We start from the raw sequence: 23,096 nt of genomic DNA on the forward strand, positions 1-23,096 counted from the left end.
TATTTAATAAACGAACTAGAAGTAACACTGTAGTGAAAGGATTTGGAGATTCTGGAGCCAGCCAAATTCCCTAACTGTGGTATTCAGGCTGCCAAAGAGCAGAACGTGACTTGGATGGAGCTTGGGTCCATATGTCACAACAAGGAAAAGAATGAGGAATTTATCAAACCAGCATGGTATATTTGAGGTTTCTAAAGAAAGCCCACCTTTTTATTTAGTCAAAATAAATCCCTTTGATAATCACTGCATTCCTAAATTGATATTTTGAGAGGGGAAGTTCTCTTTGAAAAATAACTTAGTATAAAAGTGGTATTCTCATGCTTGAAAGTTGAGAGGTATGCAGAAGTATCTCTCATAGTAAAATTGGGTTAGTTGTTTCTTTCCAAACAAAGGCTGTTTTTGCACAGCTATCTGAAGAGGGCGTGAGTTGTGGCTTCTTGGAGAGGCCTCTAGGAATGATTTCCCTCTACTGGGAGAGTGTGTTTCATGTTTTAAGATAGCCTCAGTTCTTCTAATTGTGAAATGCTAATTCTTTAATACCTTTAAAGTTAAATTAGCTGAAATGAATGAATAGATTAGAGAAAATTTTTTTCTAGTTTATAGTCTTAGACTAAATAGCATGAAGTATTTATGACTAGTGACCACCTCTAGCTTATAAAGTGGATATTTTAAAAAACCTTGTCTGGGAATTGAAAGTAAAGTTGGAAGGCTTTTCATAGTCACAATAATCCCTTGGAATTCATTCTTCATTTGTCTTACCAAACATAACAAAAATTGTATCAAGATCTTTTCTCTAAAAAATAATCGAAGTTGATTTTGTTCAGAATACAGTTTCATATAGAATTCCAAAGAGCTTTCAAACTACTATTGCCATCCCACTGATTGCTCATTTCCCAGGCACCTGCATTATGATTGACAATAGCTATTTTCTGCAAGCCTGGGGAGGTTCTTTTACATTGTCTTGTTTTCTCTCAATACTCCTCTGTTCTCTTTGAAGAGAACTTCTAGTATAATCTCTACACAGACATGTTCTCATTTTTTCTCTCTTTGACATCTTTCCCATTACCCCCCTTCTTTTTCACTTTTCTTTTTCCTACATGTTGTGGTATAGTGAAAGCTGCCTAGAAGTGTCTAGTGTCATTTGAGAGGCACCCTTGCTAAACTTTTAAGGTCTATTTCATATGGTTCTGCTTGACTTGCTTTTTTGTGAAACTTAGCTTTCTCCAAAGAAATGGAGTACGTCCTCGATATTTTGAGTTGCTCTTATTATTGATTAAATTGCTAGTGATCGGACACAGGCTAAGTGAAATATTTTACAAATTAGTTGAATAGATGTTTTCTTAAAATGCTCCTCAAATTTTTTTATTTTTTATTTTTTCTAAGGAATGGTGGACTCATCTTTGGTTAAATGAAGGCTTTGCCTCTTGGATCGAGTATTTGTGTGTAGACCATTGCTTTCCAGAATATGATATCTGGACTCAGTTTGTTTCTGCTGATTATACCCGAGCGCAGGAGCTTGATGCTTTAGATAATAGTCATCCTATTGAAGTAAGTAAAGCAAGCTATTCTTTCCTGCTGTTAGCCTTAAAAAGAAAGCTATCTCACTTTTCAGTGAAATAAGTAACTTATTACAGAGAAAATTTTCTCAGAGAATCCAAAAAGAGGAAAGGATTGCATGGTTAACTTTACTTTTATCTACTATATCTTATGTTTTCAGTCTTTAAAAATCTAGTAAGGCTAACTTCTAATTTAGGTTATTTTCAAAGTAGGCTGGGAATTTGTTTGATTTTGGTATATATAAATTTGTATTAGAATATTATATATCCTGTGGGGCACTCAGTAAATACTTGCAGACTGAAGTATAGTTGTAAACTGCACGTTTAAGACTGGTCTTCACTGTATATAGTTATTAACTGTAAACTTTTGAGGGGGGAAATTTGTTGCCCTTTTATTGTATTTTAAGAACTTACATGAAAAGTAAGCTAATGGAATATAGAAAAAATTACTTATTAGATCTCTGGATAGGGGAAGAGTTCATGACAAGCAAGAAATAGGTTCTCACAAGGTAGAATGGATAATTCTGATTAAATTTAAAAGCTTTTGAGCAAATAAAACATGCAGCTGAAATTAAAAGCAAGAAATTGTGTGTGGGGGGAATTTTTGTGGCAAGTTTTTGTGAAAGTTTTCCTTTCGATGACATTGAGAACAGAGTCAAATTTTCACAAATAACCATTCCCTCGTTAATAAAATGATCGAAGGATGTCAGTTGGCAGTTTGAGGAAGAAATCAAAGCTAACAACAGCAAAAATGCTCTGAATGACAAATAGTTAGAGATATATAAATTAAAACAACTCAGGTATTACCTCACACTCATCAGATTATCTAAGATGACAAAAAAGGTTAATAAATGCTGGAAAGAGACATGGGAAAACAGGTACATTAATGCACTGTTGGTGGAACTGTTGGCTAGTTCAGCCATTCTGGAAAGCAGTTTGGTACTATGTTCAAAAAGCTGTTAAAGTCTACATGCCTTTTGGCCTGTCGGTACTGCTCTTAAATCTGTACCCAAAGAAATAAAAAATATATGCAAATATATTTAAATCTGTTCTTTCGGTGTTAGCAAAGAATTGGAAACTGAAGGAGTGCCTATCAGTTGGGGAATGGAAGAACAAGTTAGGATATATGAATATGCTGAAATAATATTGTTCTAGAATAAGTGATGAAGGGGATGGTTTCTGAAAAACCTGGGAAGACTTGGAGGAACTGATTCAAAGTGAAGTGAGCAGGACAACAATTTATACAGTAACAGTATTATAAAGACAATGAAATTTGAACAATTTAGTAACTCTGATCAATGTATTGACTTACTACAACTCCAAAGAACTCCTTTCAAATATAGTGTCTATTTTCAGACAGAAAACTGATAGACTCAGCGAAGAGTCCAGATTGAAGCATCTTTCCTTTTCTTTCCTTCTTTTTTGGACATGGCTAATGTGGAAATTTGTTTTGTGTGACTATACATGTCTGTAAGGGTTTTTGTTTTTCTTGCCTTTTTTCTTGGGTGGGGTGGGAGGGAGGGAGAGGAAGGGAGAGAATTTGGAACTTAAATTGAATTTTTAAAAAAATTTAAAATTTAAAAAAAAAACTTAACTCAGTCTAGCTTATTTCCATTGTCTTATGACTCTTGACGGTCATTTAAGCTACCATCCCAGTTAACTTATCTGAAAAAAAAATTAACTTCTAAGAATGCGAGTCTTGAACATCATAAATGAGAATCATTGACATCGTGGATCATGGTGTTATATAGCTATGGATTATTGTTTTTAGTATGAGAAACTAAAGGAAACATCTGTTGGTTTACGGCTCCCTCATTACACTCCCATCTGCCCCCAGCTTTTTTTTTTAAATTACTTCAATTCCACACAGTCATGTTAGGTTGATTTTATTTTATGAGAGAATAATGAACAAGAGGAGATAAGGTTAACCATTCTTAATTAGTATGCTGCTTAAAATTTGTGGTAGGTCAGTAACATACAATGAGTGGACAGAAATCTCTTGTGCAATAAAAAGGTTTTTAGGAAAGTAATTTAATTTTTTAGTCTTTCTCCTTTACTAACCTTGAATGCATTTTTGCCAGGTCAGTGTGGGCCATCCTTCCGAAGTCGATGAGATATTTGATGCTATATCCTATAGCAAAGGAGCATCTGTCATCAGAATGTTGCATGACTACATTGGGGATAAGGTAAAAAAAAAAAAAAAGACCCATATAAAATGGTCTTCTATCATTTATGGTAAAGTTTATAGTGAGGCATTACTTTGTCTATGAAGAAATGTGTTAATATGTTAATGTTAGAAGTGAATTCTTTATTTGGATTAAATTTCCAATAGCTAAATAAGTTCTTATTTATAGAAATTTTAGCAGGTTTTAGTTTGTCCTAAGGTTTTGTTTACCTTGACTGTCATGATTTCTTAGTTGATCATGTAAAAGCGTAGATTATTTATGTTAAGTGGAAATAGAAAAGGATCTTTTAAAATTGTCGTTTAAATGTATGAACATACAATCAGCCATGTTCGGAGAAGAACATAAAAAAGAGAGTTGTATAAAAAACTTTGAGTCTCTTAAGAGTAGCTTATTTTTTAAAAAATTTAAGTGTTAAATTTAACAATGTCATCCAAACACAGCCCTGCTTGTCTGTGTTCTTTTTTGGATTTCCTATTGCTTTCTTTTATATTTTCTTAATGTTTATTGATGATTTCTTTTTCTTTATTTTCTTCTGGAAAGGATTTTGTTTTTAATGATTACAAATAGTGGTGGTAGAGAAATGTATGTTTTCTCAAGTAGAAGACAAAAGGATTTATAAGTCAGGAAGACCCATTGATATTTAAAATGTGCAATTCTGACTTTGAAAATAACTAATTACTTCCAAGTACCAAAATGTAGAAACAAATTGAGATAAAAAGTTGTAGTGGAATACTTGTCTCATTCTGAGAAGTGAGAATATCAATGTGGAAATGGGTGCAAATCTGACATTGTGACTATTATCTTTTTAAAAATTGTGTATTTTCAGGATTTTAAGAAAGGAATGAACATATACTTAACCAAGTTTCAACAGAAGAATGCAGCCACAGGTAATCTTTAATATCTCAGGGGTATGAAAAGAAAAGGAACTGTGACCTGGTACTGGGTAAATGGACAAGAGAGCCATTAAATGGGACCCATTCCTTCTCTCAAGGCTTGTACAGGGGTCCCCTGACATCTCTACCCAGGTGTTTGGTCTCCTTACTGTCCCTAGTTCTGGGCTGCTCATCACTGCTGACATGCTGTCCTGGCTAATACCCAATGTCTGTAGACCTCTCTATCTTCCTAAGCTGTCCTAGGCTAGAAAAATGACTCAAACTGACTTTTTCTTGCCTTTCCTGATGAGAATTCAGTTTGGCACATTTTCTGAGTTGTTGTGGAAGGGGTGTGTTGGGAGAGCTGAGCAAAATTGCTGGCTCTCACTTCATTCTTTTCATTGCAATCTTGAGTGTGGAGTATCTTAAATAGATTGCTGGGATAGGAAATCTCTTTCAGTTTTGTGATCTGGATGTATATATGTCTCACAAATAACACTTTGTTTATCCTGGCTGAAGTTCACCAGTTGATTTTCTACTGACTGCGCAGATTATACCTGTGTTAAGAACTAGTGTAACAACCTGACAGATTTTATATTTCATTGACTATTTTCATTAAAGTATATTATTAACACATCACAATGGCATTGTAATAAGCCTAGCAAAGTGATCAATTGCTAGGGAATTTAATATTTTATTCTCAAAGCTAATTTTTAAAAACTGTGCTTTGATTTGTCAAATGCGCCTAATAACTTCATTTCCCTAGCCTTCCTCCTTTAAGATTGGCCTTTCTTCCTGGATGAACTTCTTGAAAGGAGCTTTCACTCATTCTCTGTTATTTTCTTAAACCTCTTACAATCTGCGAAAGCTACTCTCTCAAAGGTCACCAGTGACCTCTTTATCAGGCCTCATCCTCCTTAACCCCACTCATCTCTTGTCTTTTTGACACATTCTTCTCTCAGTGCTTCTAGGGAAACAAGTACCTCCACGTTCCCTTTATCATTCCCTGGCATACTTGCCTCCTTCCCCTCACAATGTTGGCCTTTCCTGTAGTCTTTCCCTTGATCATCTTATTCACTCCCTTGGCTTTAGCTATACCTTCCATGCAGATGACTCCTAAATCTGGATCTGTAGCCTTGACTTCTTTGTTTCATGCTCCAGATCCATAACCCAGCTATCTGCTGAACATCTGTGTCTCTATGTCCTGCTGGCATCTCAAGTTTAATATGTTTAAAAGTTAATTTGCCACCTTCTTTTCAAAACCTACACCGCCTTCCAAAACCTTCAGTATTGCTTATGGTTATAATGTCAAGAACATGAGCCTGCCTACATAAAGATTCTAGTCCTTATTCTGCCACTAGCCAACTTTGTATCTTTGAGTAAATAACTTGACATTTCCCAACCTGTAAATGAGGGGATTGGATTGTCTATTCTACCTCTAACCCTGAAGTCTTAACTTCTTTAGCCTGACATTCTGAGTCCCTCTGCTCTGTTTTTACAGCTTTATGGCTCATTCATTACTTGCCTCTGAGTACTGTGGTTAAACCAAACCAGGCCATCCACCATTCAACACACCTTTTGCTCTTTTTCCAGTAAGCCAGGCATTATTTATTTATTTTTTCCCAATTTTTTTTTTCATTTTTATTTGAAGTTTTGAGTTCCAAATTCTATCTCCCCACCTCCCCCCACAGCAGATGGCAGTCAGATATAGGTTATACTTGTACAATTATGTAAAACATTTCCATGTTAGTCATTTTGTACAAGAAGACTCAAAAGAAAAAAAAATTGAAAAATAGCATGCTTCAATCTGTATTTAATCAGTATTAGTTCTTTCTCTGGAGGTGGATAGTATGCTTCATCATTAGTTCTTTGGAAAAACAGCTAAGTCATTCATAGTTCTTCATTGAACATATTGCTGGTTACTGTGTATAACATTCTTCTGATTCTGTTCATTTCACTGTGTATCAGTTCATGTAAGTCTTTCCAGGTTTTTCTGAAATCATCCTGCTTGTCATTTCTTATAGCACAATAATATTCCATCATAATCATATGATTGTAATGTAACCACAGCTTGTTTAGCCATTTCCAAATTGATGGGCTTCCCTTTGATTTCCAATTCTTAGCTACCACAAAAAGAGCTGCTATAAATATTTTTGTACTAATAGGCCTTTTTTACCTTTTTTTGGATTTCTTCAGGATAAAGACTTATCAGTTGTATTTGAGCCAGGTAGGATACAAAAACAAAAGAGTCCTGCTTCTCTTCTCCCCTTTTCCTTAAACCCCCTCAATTCCTTTCAATTCCTGCTTGGTTTTGGAGGCCCAAATTAAATGTTAATTTCTCCAGAAGCTTTCCATAATTATCCCCTTCCTCTTAAGGTAATTTCTTCTTTTTCTGAACTTTCTAAGCACTTGACACTTATTAGAGTACTTTTACATTCTATCCTGTATTATAATTATTTGGGAGCGTATTATCTCCCTTACTTGACTGGGGGCATACTATTAATCATTGTATTTCCCAAGCTTAGTACAATGTTCAAAATGTAATAGGTACTTAATACATTAATACGTATCTCTTTCTTTGAATTAATGAAGGTAGGTAAATAAATGAATTATTAGGCTGAGAGTAAGAGTCAAAACAGGTACAACTTAACTAAATTGCTAGTTATTAATGCCAATTAATTAATGCTTTCCATTTGAACATGGAATAGTTAGTACCCTCTTTACCATTTGTTTTGTGAAGGTAAGTAATTTTTAGTAGAAATAAAATATCTTTATTATAGTTATTGGCACAAGAAAGTATTAACTGAGCCCCTCTAAAAAATAAAAAAAGGCTGTTCAAATATATTATCATTTACTTAGTGCTATTGATCTCTTTAATCAAAGCTTAACCTCTTAACTTAAAACAAATGATTAGTTTTTACAATAGAATTCAATCTAGGAGGAACCAAATGATACCTCAATTTGTCGTGATATAGCCTAAAGATTTAGTTTTTGATTTGTTTGGTATAAAAAATCCTAGACACCTTGAATTTTCACTGTTGTGTTCTTTTGCAGAGGACCTTTGGGAAAGTTTAGAAAATGCCAGTGGTAAGCCTATTGCAGCTGTGATGAGTACATGGACCAAACAGATGGGGTTTCCACTCATTTATGTGGAAGCAGAACAGGTAAATTGACAAAATCCAGCATCATATCTTATTCTATGTAAGAGAGAATCCATTGGAATGTTAACAGACTTCTTACATATGCTACTTGATACCTTAACTGAAGTTTCTAGATGATAACTAAGCTGTATCTATTTTTAGATTCTTCTCTTTGATTTACATGCTTGCCAGATCAATATTTCACTGGAATTGGTATTTGATATTGGTTGGGTGACAGTATGGTTAGAATGTATTATGTGGTGTTTTGGAGGCAGTTTACTGAATTCAAGGAGTGACACTGAAGTCTGAGTTAACCTCCAACAGAACTGTGAGAATTGTACATCTATCCTTAATGACTGTTAAAACACAGTTCCAAAGGACTCATAATAAACATGCCTCCAGATAGATGATAAATTCAGAGTGCAGATTGAAGCATATTCTTTTGGACTTGGGTAATGTGGGAATTTACTTTGCTTGACTATACATATTTGTACTTAGTTTTGTTTTCTTTCTTTCTCAATGAGAAGGAGAGATTGGAGGAAGAAAATTTGGAACTGAAAAATTAAATTACATTATTTTTAAAAAACGAACTGTTGATGCACTTTAATTTGTGGGAGGCTAAGGAACTGTATGGTGCATTCAAACTTTTTTTTTTTTTTGCTGTAATTGCTATTCATTTTTTAGGAGGAGCAGAGATAGATCCTTAATCAAATAAGCCTTGGTATGTTATACATCTATTGACTGAGATGTTAAATCTATTTTACAAGGGATAGTGGTTTATAACTGCTCCCAGTTATGTGGATAGCAAAATTCCAAAGTGCATTTAATTCCGAAGTATGCAAAATTTTGGAGCACTTTTACCTTGAAAATTTTACCTTCACAATTACATTAATAAGTATAATCCTGCGGCTTGCATATTACCATTCTGGCGATGCATTTTGATCTATTTAATAGATTGGCTGGAAGAATGTGATAATATAAGTGATTAGAGAATAAGAAGTATTAGACTTGATGGAATAGTATGTCTGTTAAATTTTATTGACTAACAGCATGCACTTTGCTGGGGGGTTTTCCCTTGTTACACTATTCTGTTGCAGCAGATCTTTTAGAGCATTGGACTCTATAAAGTGTAGAGTAGTTTTCATTTTGTTAAGATGTTGGTGAGAATAATAGCCCCTAAGAAAGGTATTCCATTCACATTTAAGGATGTGTTTGAATGAAAATATGAACCAGAAACCATAGGATCATAGGTGAGAACTGGAAAGAGACCTTACAGGTCACTTATCTAGTCCTCATTTTACAGCCTAGAGAGGCTAAGTTAACTATGGGAGGTTACTATTTTAAAATTATTTGTAAAGTGAACGTTAGACCTTAGTTTTATCTAATGTAAACAAATAGTGAAGCAGAACACTTACATTTAAAAGTGAAATAGAGAAGTTATTGGATATGTAACACAAATGTGTGTCATCACAGTCATTGAATTTTAGAATGGGAAGGGACCTCTTAGAGATTATCTTGTCCAGTTCTGTCATTTTAGAGAGGAAGAAACTGAGACCCAAAGATACTGACTTGCTCAGTGGCCTACAGCTAATTCTTGGCAAAGTGAGAGATTGCCTGAGTCACAAGCCATTGTTATTTTCACCTAATATCGTTGTTCTGTTTCCTACATTAGAAAATTTTAATTTATGTTCCCGAGGTTTTCTTTTTTCCTTAGAATGCCAAATTGATGTTCTTTTGAAAGATGAAAAAATAGCTTGCTTTAATCTTGTTATTTGTAAATACAGGAACCCCAAAACTCCTCTTCAAAGTAAGTTTGACCATTTTATGTGGCCAGAGATGAAGGAAATTTAAAGCATACTTCACTTAAGTCATCTAATTTATGTGGTGAATGAAGTTTTTGGAATTTGTCCAACCATATGTATTGATTGGCTAAGAAAACACTATAGCCCCAGAATAGAAAATTTTACAGCCCCCTGGCATAGGCAAAGCCTGTCTGCCTCTGTTGCTAATATTTTTTACTTTTTAGAAAGGGAAAGATATATCAGTATAAAAGACCTTGATTGTGGTCTCATTCTTCCATCCATAATACTAGTAGTAGCTTATATTTATGTTGTCCTTTACAGTTTACCATTCTTACCATACCCCTCATATCATTATAGTAGATAGATAGTAATAGAAGCACTGTTTTTATAGATGAGGAAACTGAGGCAGAAGAAAGGTAAAATAACCTGCACAAGGTGATCAGCAAGTGGCAAATTTAGGATTTCTACTTGACTTTATGCCCCAAATGTCTACACACAGTGATCATTTGACTGATTCTGAGTAAGTTTTATTGTGGTCAATATGTGCATTACATTGTCATTGGATCATACATGTAGAGCTCAAAGTAACCTCAGAAGTTATCTAGGCCACCTTCTTCATTCTGTAGATTCAGAAATTGAACTGGATGATCTCTTAGGCTCCTTCCAGCTTTAAACCCATGATGAGATCTGGAGAGATACTCTAGAGATTACTCTAAATCATGGTGCTAAGAATGTGTCCCTTAATTTCAAATTCAGCGCTGGTTATTGACATTGTCATAAATACAAACCTTGCTTTACATAAATGGACTCTGCAGATTTCTACATAGAAAGACCTTTATATAATGTAAATTTACCTGCAGATGTGGGAAAGGGGGAAGGAGTAAAGCAGGAAAGCAACTGTGTGCTGGCGATGGGGCTGGAACATGGTTCAAGGACAAGTAGAGGCCAGGGCAGAGAAGTGAGAGCAGGAGGAACACACAGGGGCCAACGCCAGCCACATGAGGTCTGGCCAGGACCAGGAGGAAGAACGCACGATGGCAGACATGGAGACTGGACACAGACAGGAACAGATGGGCAACATGTGGGGCCAGGGACAGACACAGACAGTACCTGAACTCAGATGGATGGAAGACAGACATATACTGGTGGAGTGGTGGAGCAGAGCAAAGGTCTCCTGTCTTGGAGCTTGAGGTCTCAAGCCAAGCCCCCATCCGGTACCACCAACTGTGGTGGTAGTCTCTCCCCACGTCCATATTTGTGCCTTCACTTGGGGAGGATGGGAGGATGGAAGGCCCTAGAACACTGAACCAAGGAGCAGGAGCAGAGAGAGCATGCAGTATTGTACAGTAAAGTATTTCTTTCAGAATTGTTTGTATAAATTCTTCACAAAAAGTTGAACTTTGCATAATGTGAATTTATTGTCTAATGCAAGAACTATCTGTAATAGAAAGCTTACAGTGCCTGGCACATAGTAAGTGCTTAAGGAAAGTATATTGCCTGATGGAATTTCCTCTTGATAGCATGAAGAAGGCCACTGTTTCATCATTCATATTTTTCCTTAGCTTTAACAACTGTTAAATATTTCCTAGCCTCTGAATCTGTTCTAGCATTGTTGTGACAACTTCTAGAGCATGTATTCAAAGAAGTCTTTTCCTGAATTTATTTTATATCTGCTTTTTTTGTATCCTTTTAGGAGCCCAGTCACCTGGCTTTATTTTTGTATGTATAAAATTGTCACTGCAGCAAACACTCCAAGCCAACTTAACTTTAAGTTTATGCACTTTTTTCTAGATGAACAGTCCCACTCTTAATTGAAGAAAACTTTCTATATAGATATTTTGGGGGGCTTTTCCCTTTCTTACAAGTAGACTGTTGAAGTTCTTTTTGAAAATAATTAACTTGTAAGCTGTTCATAAGATTCTGCTGTTGCTGCTTCAGGCTTTTCAGTTGTAGAATTTTTTCTCACCTGTATTAACCATTATGTTATGTTACTATATGGTAGATCACATAAAGAAAAATATCCTTTCACACACAATAGAATCCTAAAATTGAGTTTTGGTGCATTGAGTCCAAATGTTGATCCACTATATACACTTCTTGTTCTTCTACTTTGCTCCATGAAGAAGAAAACTATATGCTGTTTTTTTATAGTTGACTAGTCCTTTGAATGTATGTAATCCTTCTGAATGTTTGAGGAACGTTTCCACAGTCTGGGGGGACACTTTGAGAACTATCATTTTTTCTTAAGGGTGTATACTGCCAAGAACCCGACTCTAGGACTTTCCAGTTTAAGAAACAAATGATAGCTATTAGCTTGTAATCTGCCTTCTATCCCCAACAGTCTTATTGAAACTGCTTTGTCAAAGGTTACCAATAACTTCTTTTCCAAAAAAATTTTTTTAACGTTCTTAAATTGAGTTCCAAATTCTCTCCCTCCCTCTCCCACTTCCCCCACCCACAGAGAAGGCAAGCAAAATTGTATCAGTTATACATATGAAATCATGCAAATGTTTCCATATTATCCATATTGCAAAAAAACGAAGCAAGAAAATTATGTTTCAGTTTGCACTCATAGTTCATCAGTTCTCTCTAGAGGTGGAAAGCATTTTTTCGTCATGAGTCCTTTGGAATTGTCTTGGATCATTGTGTTGATCAGTTTTTTCTGAAATGACCCCCATCATTTCTTAGCACAATCCTATGCCACAACTTGTTCAACCATTCCCCAGTTGGTGAGCATCCCCTCAATTTCCAAATCTTTGCCACCACAAAAAGAGGAACTATAAATATTTTTGTATGTTTAGGTCCTTTTCCTTTTTTAAAAAAATGTATTTGGGGTGTAGACCTAGTGGTCGTACTACTGGGTCAAAGGGTATGCAGTTTTATAGCCCTTTGGACATAGTTCCAAATTATTCTCCAGAATGGTTGGACCAGTTCACAACTCCACCAGCAGTTTGTTAGTGTACCTATTTTCCCTCATCCCCTCTAGCATTTGTCATTTCTGATAGGTATGAGGAGGTACCTTAGACTTGTTTTTATTTGCTTTTTTTAAAATCAGTAATGATTTAGAGCATTTTTATGTGATTATTGATAGCTCTGATTTCTTCTGAAAACTGCCTGCTCATACGTTTGACCATTTTTCAATTGAGAAATGGCTCTTACATTTATAAATTTGCCTCAGGTCCGTATATATTTGAAGAATTAGGCCTTTATCAGAGAAACTTGCTGTAAAAATTTTTGATATTATTACTTCATTGTCTTGTACATCTTTTAGCAAAATGTAGTTTGTTTGATTATATCTTTTAATCGTCTTTTTGTTTTATCTGTGATCATGATTGCTATCCTTGCATTTTTTACTTTCATCTAAAGCATAATTCTGCTTCAGTCCTTTAACTGTGTGTGCCTTTCTGTTTCAAGTGGGTCTCCTGTAAACAACATAATGTTGGATCTTGGTCTCTAATCCATTCTGCTGTCTGCTTCTGTTTATGGGCGAGCTCATCCCATTCACAATCACAGTTATGATTGCTCATTGTATATTTCCCTCCATCCTGTTTTCTTTTTGTCATTCTTTCTCTCTTTTTATCCTGTCCCTCCTCAAAAGTCTATTTTGCTTCTTACCACTGTCTCCCTCAGTCAGCCCTACCTTTTATCATTTCTCCCCTCTCCCCTTTCCCCTGCCCCCCCCCCCACATCTTATCCCTTCCACTTCCTATTTCCCTATTGGGTAATACAGATTTCTATATCCAGCTGAGTGTGTGTGTGTATGTATACATATATACATATACATACACACACACACACACATATATATATATATTTTTCCCTCTTTGAACTATTTCTGATGAGAGTAAGGGTCAAACATCACCTCCCACCCCCTCCTTCTATTTCCCTATCCACTATAAAAGCCCTTTTTTGTGTGAGAAGATTTTACCCATTCTACTCTTTTCCCCCTTCTCCCAGTGCATCCCTCTTTCTTACCCCTTAATTTTTTTTCTATCATCTAAACATAATCGACTCATGCCCTTGTAATGATAAAGTTTTTAGGAGTTACATGTGTCATATTCCCATGTAGGAATATGAACAGTGTAACTTTGTTGAGCTCCTAATGATTACTCTTTATTGTTTACCTGTTAAAGCTTCTCTTGCGTTTTGTGTTTGAGTGTCAGATTTTCTGTTCAGCTCTTCTTTTCCTCAGGAATGCTTGAAAGTCCCTAATTTCATGAAATGTCTATTTTTTTCTCCTGAAGGATTATACTCAGTTTTGCTGGGTAGGTATATTCTTAGTTGTAATTGTAGCTCCTGTGCTTTTCAGAACATCATATCCTTGCCCTTTCACTCCTTTTAAGTGCTAAATTTAGCAGTGAAAGCTGCTAAATCTTGTGTGATTCTGAGTTTGGTTCTATGATATTTGAATTGTTTCTTTCTGGATGCTAGCAGCATTTTTTTTTAACTTGAGAGCTCTGGAATTTGACTACAATATTCCTGGGAGTTTTCATTTTGAGATCTCTTTCAGGAGGTGATCAGTAGATTCTTTCAGTTCTGTTTTACTGACTGTATTTAAGACATTGGGGTAGTTTTCCTTGGTAATTTCTTAATCGTGGCTTTTAGGTAGTCCAATAATTCTTAAGTTTTCTCTCGGTCTATTTTCTAGGTCATTTGTTTTTCCAATGACATAATTCACATTTTCTTTTTATTTTTTCATTCTTTTGACTTTGGTTCTCGATGTCTCATGTAGTCATTAGCTTCCACTTTCCTTGGGTATTCTGTCTTGGCATCTATGACACTTCTCTTTACTGTTTTTCTTCCTGACTTATACCTTCTCAGTCTCCTTCTCTGGTTCATCTTTCTCCTGCTTCTTAAATATGTTTATCCTTAAAGGCTCTGTCATAGGCATTCTTCTCTGTGTGTGGTTTCCCTTGGTGGTTTCATCTATTCCCATCAATTCAGTGAGCTCTATGCAGATGATGTGATTTGATGGTGTGTCTGTGTGTGTCTGTGTGTCTTTGTGTCTTTGTCTTTCCCCTAAACTCCAGTTACATATGTTCAACTGTCTAGACTTTTTCAGCTGGTCTTACACATCAAATTCAACATATCCAAAATAAAGCTCATCTTTCCTCTAAAACTTTCCTCTTCTGATTTCTTTATGTCTGTAAATTACACCATCATCCTCCAAATAGCCCAAGTTTGACACATTGGTGTCATCTTTGACATTTCCTTAGCCCATATCCAATAAGTTGTCAAATCCTTTTATAGGAAATTTTTCCCCTCCTCTGCTCAGATGGCTATCTAGTTTAAGATATCCTGGACTCTTGCCTTGACAACTATAACAGTTTTCTATTTAGTCTTCTTGACTTGACTCTCTTCCATCCTTCATGTAGCTGCCAAAATAGTCTTCCTAATGGCTCATTCCCCTACACAAAAACCTTCAGTGCCTCCCTTTTGTCTCTAGGGTAAAATCCAAACTCTTTGAGGCCCTCTACAATTTGGATCTAATCTGTCTATCCAGACCTGTTTCTCATTACTTCCCTTTCCACGATCTAATCAATAGTTCATTTCTTGCTTGTCTACATTTATGCAAGCCTTTCCCCATCTCTGCTTTTTAGAATCCTTTTCTTTCCAAAGTCAATTCATTTGCCACTTCCTCCGTAAAGCCTGACTTGATTTCTTGAGACCAAAATACTTTCTCCCTCCTGAAATTTTCCTAGGGTGCTTTGTCTGATTTCTCTCCATTATTATGATCACACCTATACTTTTATCATACTTATCTCTGGTCCTGTGATGTTACTGCATCATTTTTTCCTTTGTATCCCCAGCATTTAGAGAGAATACTTTGCATACATAGTTTATATGTTTGTGGATATTCTGTGTTTACATAGCATGGTCATTGCCATTAAATATTGAGTGCACATTGTACTTTTTTTAGGGACTGTGTGTTGAGCTAGCATTACAATGTGCTTTTTCACAGAAATATTGCAAAAAAAAATCTGTTAATACTACTATAGCCTTTGTTTTGCATTTTAGGTAGAAGATGACAGAGTGCTGAAGTTGTCCCAAAGGAAATTCTCTGCCAGTGGACCATATAGTGGTAAGCTGATGATGAAAAGTCGATGCTGATCAGTATAACTTAACGTGTATGGCACCAGCAGTTTGTCAACTAACAAGAAATACTTTTGTACATCAATTTATTTCCTTTTTAAAAGAATGACATCAAAATTAACATATAATAGATTAAATACAAATGAATTTAATTTAGCTTGGCTTAAGAAATGAAACTTACAGACTACACTCCACATGGACTGTTACAGTCTTTAATTCCTATAGGTCTTTAGTAAGGGAAGACTTATTTAGAAGAGGGAATGAGGGGCAGCTAGGTGGAGCAGTGAGTAGAGCACTGGCCCTAGAGTCAGGAGGACCTGAGTTCAAATATGGTCTCAGACACTTGACACATTAGTTGTGTGACCTTGGGCAAGTCACTTAACCCCAATTGCCCTGCCTTCCCCCCTCAAAAAAAAATAGAAGAGGGAATGAAAATTATTTTTGTGTATATGCTGATTTCATCTCCCTGGGACTCTGGTAGAGCTAGAGGGTTAAAAGAAATTTCTGGATTTAGAAATTTTTTTAAAAAGGTGGAGCATTGTGTGGATTGTCCCCATGGCTTCCCTGCTTTTATGCTTTCCATGGAATTGTGGGATCAAAGATTGGAAGGACTGAAGAAGAGTGGGGACATCTATGGAGAAATGTTTTTACCTATTTGAGAGACATTCTATGTAATATATGTAATGGGCTGTTTATTTTCTTTCCTGAGCTGTGTGCCATTTTTTTCCCACTTCCCTATATGTATGTGTATGTATACATATAGTCGTGTTTTTTTGTTATTTAAATTTCTCTTTAGCATCCAGAGGAAGTGATTTAAAAATATAACTCAGAGGAAATTATTTCCTGTGGTAGCTTACTTTCTTTAAAGCATATAACACTTAATATACACATCATACCCAATGTCTCATTTGAAGATTAATGTCTCTTTGTAGGGTTGAACTCATTTTTCAGACTTAATTATCCAAGATAAAAATTCCAAATGCATAGTTACAAAATGAATTGAATTGTTTGTGGTTAAGTTTACGAGAACAAAATCTCATCTCTATCTGTATGTTATGCAAATTTTTGTTCTCAAATGCCATCTGGGAGGCTTAACTCCCTCAATTTATTTTCTCAATGTTTGAAGTTGTGAGATATCTTAGAGGTGATTCAGCCCAACTTTATACCATATATAAAAATGCTGTGTGTAACAAGTAGTTATTCTTTTTGCTTGAATACATCCATTGACAGAAAACTCACTATTTGGCCAGGTAGACTTTCCATCCTATAATACGTAAGCAACCAAAATTTTTTTTTAACCCATGTGCAAGATTTTTTATTGAGTCCTATTAAGTTTCATCTTACTAGTTTTGGCCCATTGTCCTAGCCTGTCCAGATCTATTTTTAATCTTAATTTTACCATCCAGTGTATTATCTATTCTTCCTATCTTTGTTCACAAATTTGATAGCATGCAGCCTATGCTTTATCCATGTTATTGATAAAATGTTGACCAGAACGGAACTAAGGCCAGAGCTTAGTGTCATACCACTAAAGAGCTTATCTCAGGTATACATCAACATACTTTGAATTTGGTCATTTAGTGAACTCTGTAAGTGCACCTAATTTTGTTTTATTCAGCCCATATTTTTTTCATTTTGTCCACAAAGATAACATGAGAGATTTTACCAAATGGCTTTCTGAAATCTAGATTTATTGTGTTTACTGTTACGAGTTCATTCCTTTGATCTACCTTTTTATTGTCCTTTAAAAAAAGGAAATAAAGCTAATTTGGCATGATTTTTTCTTGGGCGAACCTATTCCTTGCTCCTGATTTCCTTTCCTATGTATATGTGTATGATTTCATTAATTTATCCATTCGAGAATTTTGCTGTTGATCCATATCAGGGAACACTAGATAATCAGTTTTGGGGGCCCTTCCAACTCAGTTTTTGTGATTTTGTCACCTGTTCTGTAGTTTCTGGATCTACCCTTTGCCCCATTTGGAGATTTAGTGCAGCCATCTGGGATAACATTTAAATCCCTAAACATTTGTCATTTTTATACTTACAAAGAGTTGAGTGGCAGGGGAGGAAGAAGAACTGAGTTAAAATAACTGTAGAATACGAATATACAAATGAGTAAGCTATTTCCCAGCTTTATGAGGTAAATCAGTCTTTCAGAGAAGTAGGATGTCACTAGATTGTTCTTTTTGTCTTTGTTCTGGAAACCTAAGGAATAGATACACCCCTTTAACTGAGCCATTTACTCATCTGAATGTAGAATTAGGCCTTTGGTTATGAAAATAGATTCCTTGTTTCCTTAAAGCGTATTTTTTTGCCATTATCTTGCTTAGGAGAGGATTGTCCCCTGTGGATGGTTCCTATAACAATTTCTACCAGTGATGAACCTAATGAAGCCAAACTGAAAATTTTGATGGAGAAACCAGAAATGAGTGTGGTTTTGAAAAACGTTAAACCAGACCAGTGGGTAAAGGTTAGTTCTATTTGTAGCATTTATATTCCATTTAACAGGTATCTACTTTCTGGCTCCAGATAGACCTGTTTCCTTTCTTTCTCTTATTCTTCGAGTCGTGTAAACTGATTTTGTGTCTATTCGTTTGATTTAGACTAGGGTCTTATTTTCCAAGAATTTTCTTTTAAAAAAGATCTCAAATAGTACTACCTATATTGTTTTGCAAGTCTGGGCACAACAAATCTAGTGGTCCCATCAGCAAATCCAGAAACAGCTTTTGAATTGAACTGTGAACAGCTTTTTGTATATCCCCATAGCAACCACAGCTTAACTAAAGTCCATCCTGGAAAGAGAGAGTACTGTTTTTTTTGTTGTTTTTTAGGCTGTAGAGTTTTGCTCTTAAGTGTTTCCGCCAAATCTATATCTATGAATGGAAAAATGCCTCATTTAGTTTTTGCAAATACTTTTTTTGTTCCCAGGATGTTAACTTATTTATGAACTGCTTTTACTATCTAATGGGTAGATCAAAATTGGAGATTTATGTCAGGATTTTGCTCTTGTGACTCCTTACTGCCATGGGGTATTGAAGCGAATTTCATAACAAAGAGAAAAGAACTGTGTTGTGTTGTATAAAATGATGTAGAAAGAAATGAGAAGTCTGTATTCCTGTAGGACGTGTTTTGGGGTTACCATGTGGATTGTTCTTCTCATTGAGGGATGGATTTGCCCTCATTGAGAGTGGAATAGTTACTAGGTAGTTTCTAAGGTTAAAAGTAGTAGTTTATCTATCCTCAGCTTTGAATTTGAATATATCAGTTACAAATAGAGATCCCCATTTTGTTCTTTCCCACTTATTCCTTCCTTCCTTTTGGTGCTAGCATATGGCAGTGGTAGTAGGACAATTGGTATTCTGTAATTGGAACAAATAACAAAGTAAACTGTCATTGTTTGTCTTGGTTGAGGCCATGACCATCTCATTCCTGTCTTAAAGATAGTTTTGCCCTTTGTTAGTATTGTGACCTTAGTCAAGGCATAGCTTGAGCTACTTCATCTAATAAGGACAGAGGGAGAAGGAGGATGTTAGAGTGCTTTTAAGCTCTAATGTTTTGTAAGGTGTCCATCTTATACTTCAGGAGGCCTCCATTGGGATTATGTCAAATAATTTTGATCAAAAGGAAACTTAAACAAAGGTGAAATTAGGAATTATCTAGCAAATTATCTTTTAAATAGGAGTTCTTAACCCTTTTGTATCATGAGGCTCTTTGTTATTGACCTTGTTGAAAATTATTTTGTAAGTAAAATGCATCAGTAACAAAGAAAACTAATTACATTTAAAAATAAAGATGTATTTTTTCCCTATCCAAGTTCACAGACCTTTCTGAAAATTATCTGTGGACGTCAAGTTAGGAACTACTATTCTCCTTTAATCCCAGTAAGCCTCCACAATACAGGAGAAAAGAGGACCTTAGAGCAGAGAAGTGTTACTGGAGATTATTCCTAAATGTTCTCTAACTTTTTGAAAGTAAAATATTCTCTTACCTCTGGGTGCAGTAAATCGTTTGAGGCAGTTACAGTTTTACAAGCGTGGCTTATCATCTTAAAGAGACAATAACCTCAGTGAAATATTTGAAATCAACAGCATGTAATCCTAGTTAAACTAACTCAGACATTTAACACTTGTTTAGAAAGATTGAGATTTGAAATTCTGTCCATAGGATCATAGAGAGCTAGAAATGACCTTGGGGGTCATTGAGTCTAACCCTTTTGTTTTATATACAAGGAAAATGAGGCTTAAGAAATTTAAATGACTGGTTCATGGTCAAACAGCCAGTATGTCAGGGGCAGGATTAGCAACCAGGTCTTCTGGGCTCCAAAGCTAGCCCCCACCCTCTTCCATGCTATTACCTTTCCATATAAATGTGAATTTTCTAGGGCTAAAAGTTGGCTTGGCAACAAATGGAACTTTATATCTTACTCTGTATACGTGCTTACATAAGCATGCATGCATGCATGTATGTGTTGGGTATTTTCTTTTTATTTCCAGTTAAACCTAGGAACAGTTGGATTTTATCGAACTCAATACAGTTCTGCTATGTTGGAGAGTTTATTGCCAGGCATACGAGACCTTTCTCTACCCCCTGTGGACCGACTTGGGCTACAGAATGACCTTTTTTCTTTGGTGAGTCCTCCTTCTTTCATGATATGATAGGCTTTGTTCGTTGAGGGATTTTGCTCCTATTAGAATATTTGACTTACAGTTCAAAAGACTTGGCTCTTCCTAAAGGTGGAATAACTTTGTGGTTATGGCATGCAGGTGGCAATTAATTAGTGTAATACAACTGAACTTGCACAATTCCCTCAGAAACAATTCTTTGTCATCAATCTAAGCTAGTACTCTGCAACTGTATTTAGTTGTTTCCTTGTAGGGTCTTCTCTGCCCAGGGATTAGTTCTTTTTGTTTCAGTAAAAAATCTTTTTGAATAGATGAATAGTTTTTCCTACTGAGATTTTTAAAATGCTTTATTCAGAATTGCTTACTAAATAAAAGCTATAGCTCTTGCTTGTGGGAATCTTAGGGTGCTCTCCCCTAAAAATGCTTCCATTTTTTCAAATCCTATACCAAATAACATTTGAATTTGGGAGATACTTAGTTTGTGTTAGGTAATTTTTAGGTGTTTTTGACAGTCTGGATAATTCTGGATACCTGTAATAATTGTTGGACTCAGCATGAAGTTTCCTTTAATTTGGATCTTGAAGTTTCCCTCCGCCCTGCTGATATAACTGGTTTTGGATTCCTGTTTTGTATGAACATGGATTAGCATTGAAGCCCAAAACCTCAAATCTGCTGATTCCAGTGGCAGATTCATCCTTTCAAGAGAATAAGCTCTTTGTGTAGTTGACTGCTAGAATAGAGATTGGGTTTTTCCTAATTCCGCTTGTCAGTACACACAGGAGTTTGAAAGAGTTCTGAGTGCTTTAGTGCCTTTCAGTCAACTTTCTTCTCAAATTTGTAAAGGACAGAGTAAAGTTGACACAGTTTGGATGGCCCAGCTTTGTAAGAGCCTCTGTTAAAAAGTAAAGGCCACAGAAACCTAATAGAATCAAGAAACTGATCGGTTTTCTTTCATCCTAAACAGTTAAAATAGTTTTGCTTATTTTTTTTTTAGAATATTGTCTATTTTAAAAGACTTAATATAGTAGGATTTTTACCCCAACAAGTGCTCTTCAGAGCTTATGTTGTGTCATTTACTTCAGATTCCAGAGATGGACATTTTGCAGGAATAAATAATGTTGAGCTTGTTTGTGTATCCATGTGTTACAATTCTATTTGGAGATTAGATTAATCTTAATTTTTTCTCTCCCAGGCTCGAGCTGGAATCGTTAGCACTGTAGATGTTCTAAAAGTCATGGAGGCTTTTGTGAATGAGCCCAATTATACTGTCTGGAGCGACCTGAGCTGTAACCTGGGGATTCTCTCAACTCTCTTGTCCCACACAGACTTCTATGAGGAAATCCAGCTATTTGTGAAAGATGTCTTTTCACCCATAGGGGAGAGGCTGGGCTGGGATCCTAAACCTGGAGAGGGTAAGGGGATATATACTTATATATTTCAGAATTAAGATTGGCCTGTTGATACAGTAACAGCATTAATGTAGTTTTTAACCCTGAGTGATATTAATCAGTATTTAATAGAAAGTTCCCATTGAAGCATTTATATCATTCTTCTCCTTGAAAGTTACATGGAGACTGATAGATGGAATTATGTATTGTCTAAATTAGCTGCTAAATGTGGTGTGTAAAAGACAGGGACAGAGATCCATAGATCCACAGACACATCTGAAATATATGCTTATTTTATTGCCACCAATTCATATCAGGCTCTGATAAGCAGAAGGTCATTATCTTGGTTCACATAATTCCTTTCAACTTTTATCTGTCTTCATATAAACTGTTGTTGCAATTTTATAATTGTAGGCTGATGACAAATAAACTAATGCTTTACAGTTGAAAACATTAACTTTTTGTAAGTAGTAGTAATATTACTTGAAATTTAATGGTAATGGAATGAATTTTGGATTTGAAGAGAGAAATCTTCATTTTAAATCCCATCTTTGCTAGTTAATTCTTCTGTGATGGTGGGCATATAACTTAAATCTTTCTGTGTCTCAGTTTCCTCATCTGTAAAAAGAGTTAGACTTTAACCTCTGAGGTCCCTCCCAGCTCTATATCTCTGACCTTTCTTCCATGATGATCACATGTAACACTTTAAGCTCATTACCTATCCTTGTGTTATAAAAATCCTGCTGCTTTTACTGAGAACCGAGAACACATTTGTACAACTTTGCATACCACAACACATCCATTATAGAGCCAGAATTTCAAGTCAGGACCCTTCTTGATGAGAACCTTTGCAACATTGTACATAGAAAAAAGCAAATCACATGTTTCTTTGCCACGTATGTCTACTTTAAGTTCTCTGGCTGTGGTGAAATAATCCTCAGTTTTTTGTTTGTTGCACATGGAACACATTGATTCTGGGTGTACAGACTCTTATTAGGTGCCTTGGACATAACTGAATGACCAGGTGTATGCCTTAATGGTTTTGATAAGAGACAACTCAAACAGTAAAAATGTCACCAAATCGAAGGACTAATTAAATTCAGATAGGTGGCCTTTGTGATTTTACTTCAGATTAGATACACACACATACACACAACACATCCGTTTTTAGCTTATCTAGCACATCATTTCATACTTTCTCTTTTGGAATATTTCCAATTGCATTTTTTTTCATTTTTTGTATCAAGACAGATTTCTTTACAGTATGGATTCAAAGCAAAAGCACCCATTGCCCTGCTGATAGTCACAAATATCTAAAGAAAATTACTTTGTTACCTTGATGGATCTGTTTGTCACTCGATCATTAAGCACCTTCTGTGTCCCAGGTATTGTCCTAAGCATTAGGGATATAAAGGCAAAAGATAGTTCCTTCCC

At 35.6% G+C, this 23,096-nt stretch overlaps 1 protein-coding gene across 1 annotated transcript in view; it reads left to right on the plus strand.

The window, feature by feature from the left end:
• Positions 1–23,096, plus strand: part of NPEPPS (aminopeptidase puromycin sensitive) — a 77,031-nt gene that overhangs the window by 43,105 nt on the left and 10,830 nt on the right. The window contains exons 10-17 of the mRNA XM_036753716.1: positions 1,384–1,548; positions 3,638–3,742; positions 4,569–4,629; positions 7,669–7,778; positions 15,575–15,638; positions 17,983–18,122; positions 20,146–20,280; positions 21,467–21,686. Coding sequence (XP_036609611.1) covers positions 1,384–1,548; positions 3,638–3,742; positions 4,569–4,629; positions 7,669–7,778; positions 15,575–15,638; positions 17,983–18,122; positions 20,146–20,280; positions 21,467–21,686 — 1,000 coding nt within the window. The remainder of the gene's footprint in view (positions 1–1,383; positions 1,549–3,637; positions 3,743–4,568; positions 4,630–7,668; positions 7,779–15,574; positions 15,639–17,982; positions 18,123–20,145; positions 20,281–21,466; positions 21,687–23,096) is intronic.

The sequence above is a fragment of the Trichosurus vulpecula genome, chromosome 4, assembly GCF_011100635.1.
Source record: "Trichosurus vulpecula isolate mTriVul1 chromosome 4, mTriVul1.pri, whole genome shotgun sequence".
Taxonomy (NCBI): domain Eukaryota; kingdom Metazoa; phylum Chordata; class Mammalia; order Diprotodontia; family Phalangeridae; genus Trichosurus; species Trichosurus vulpecula.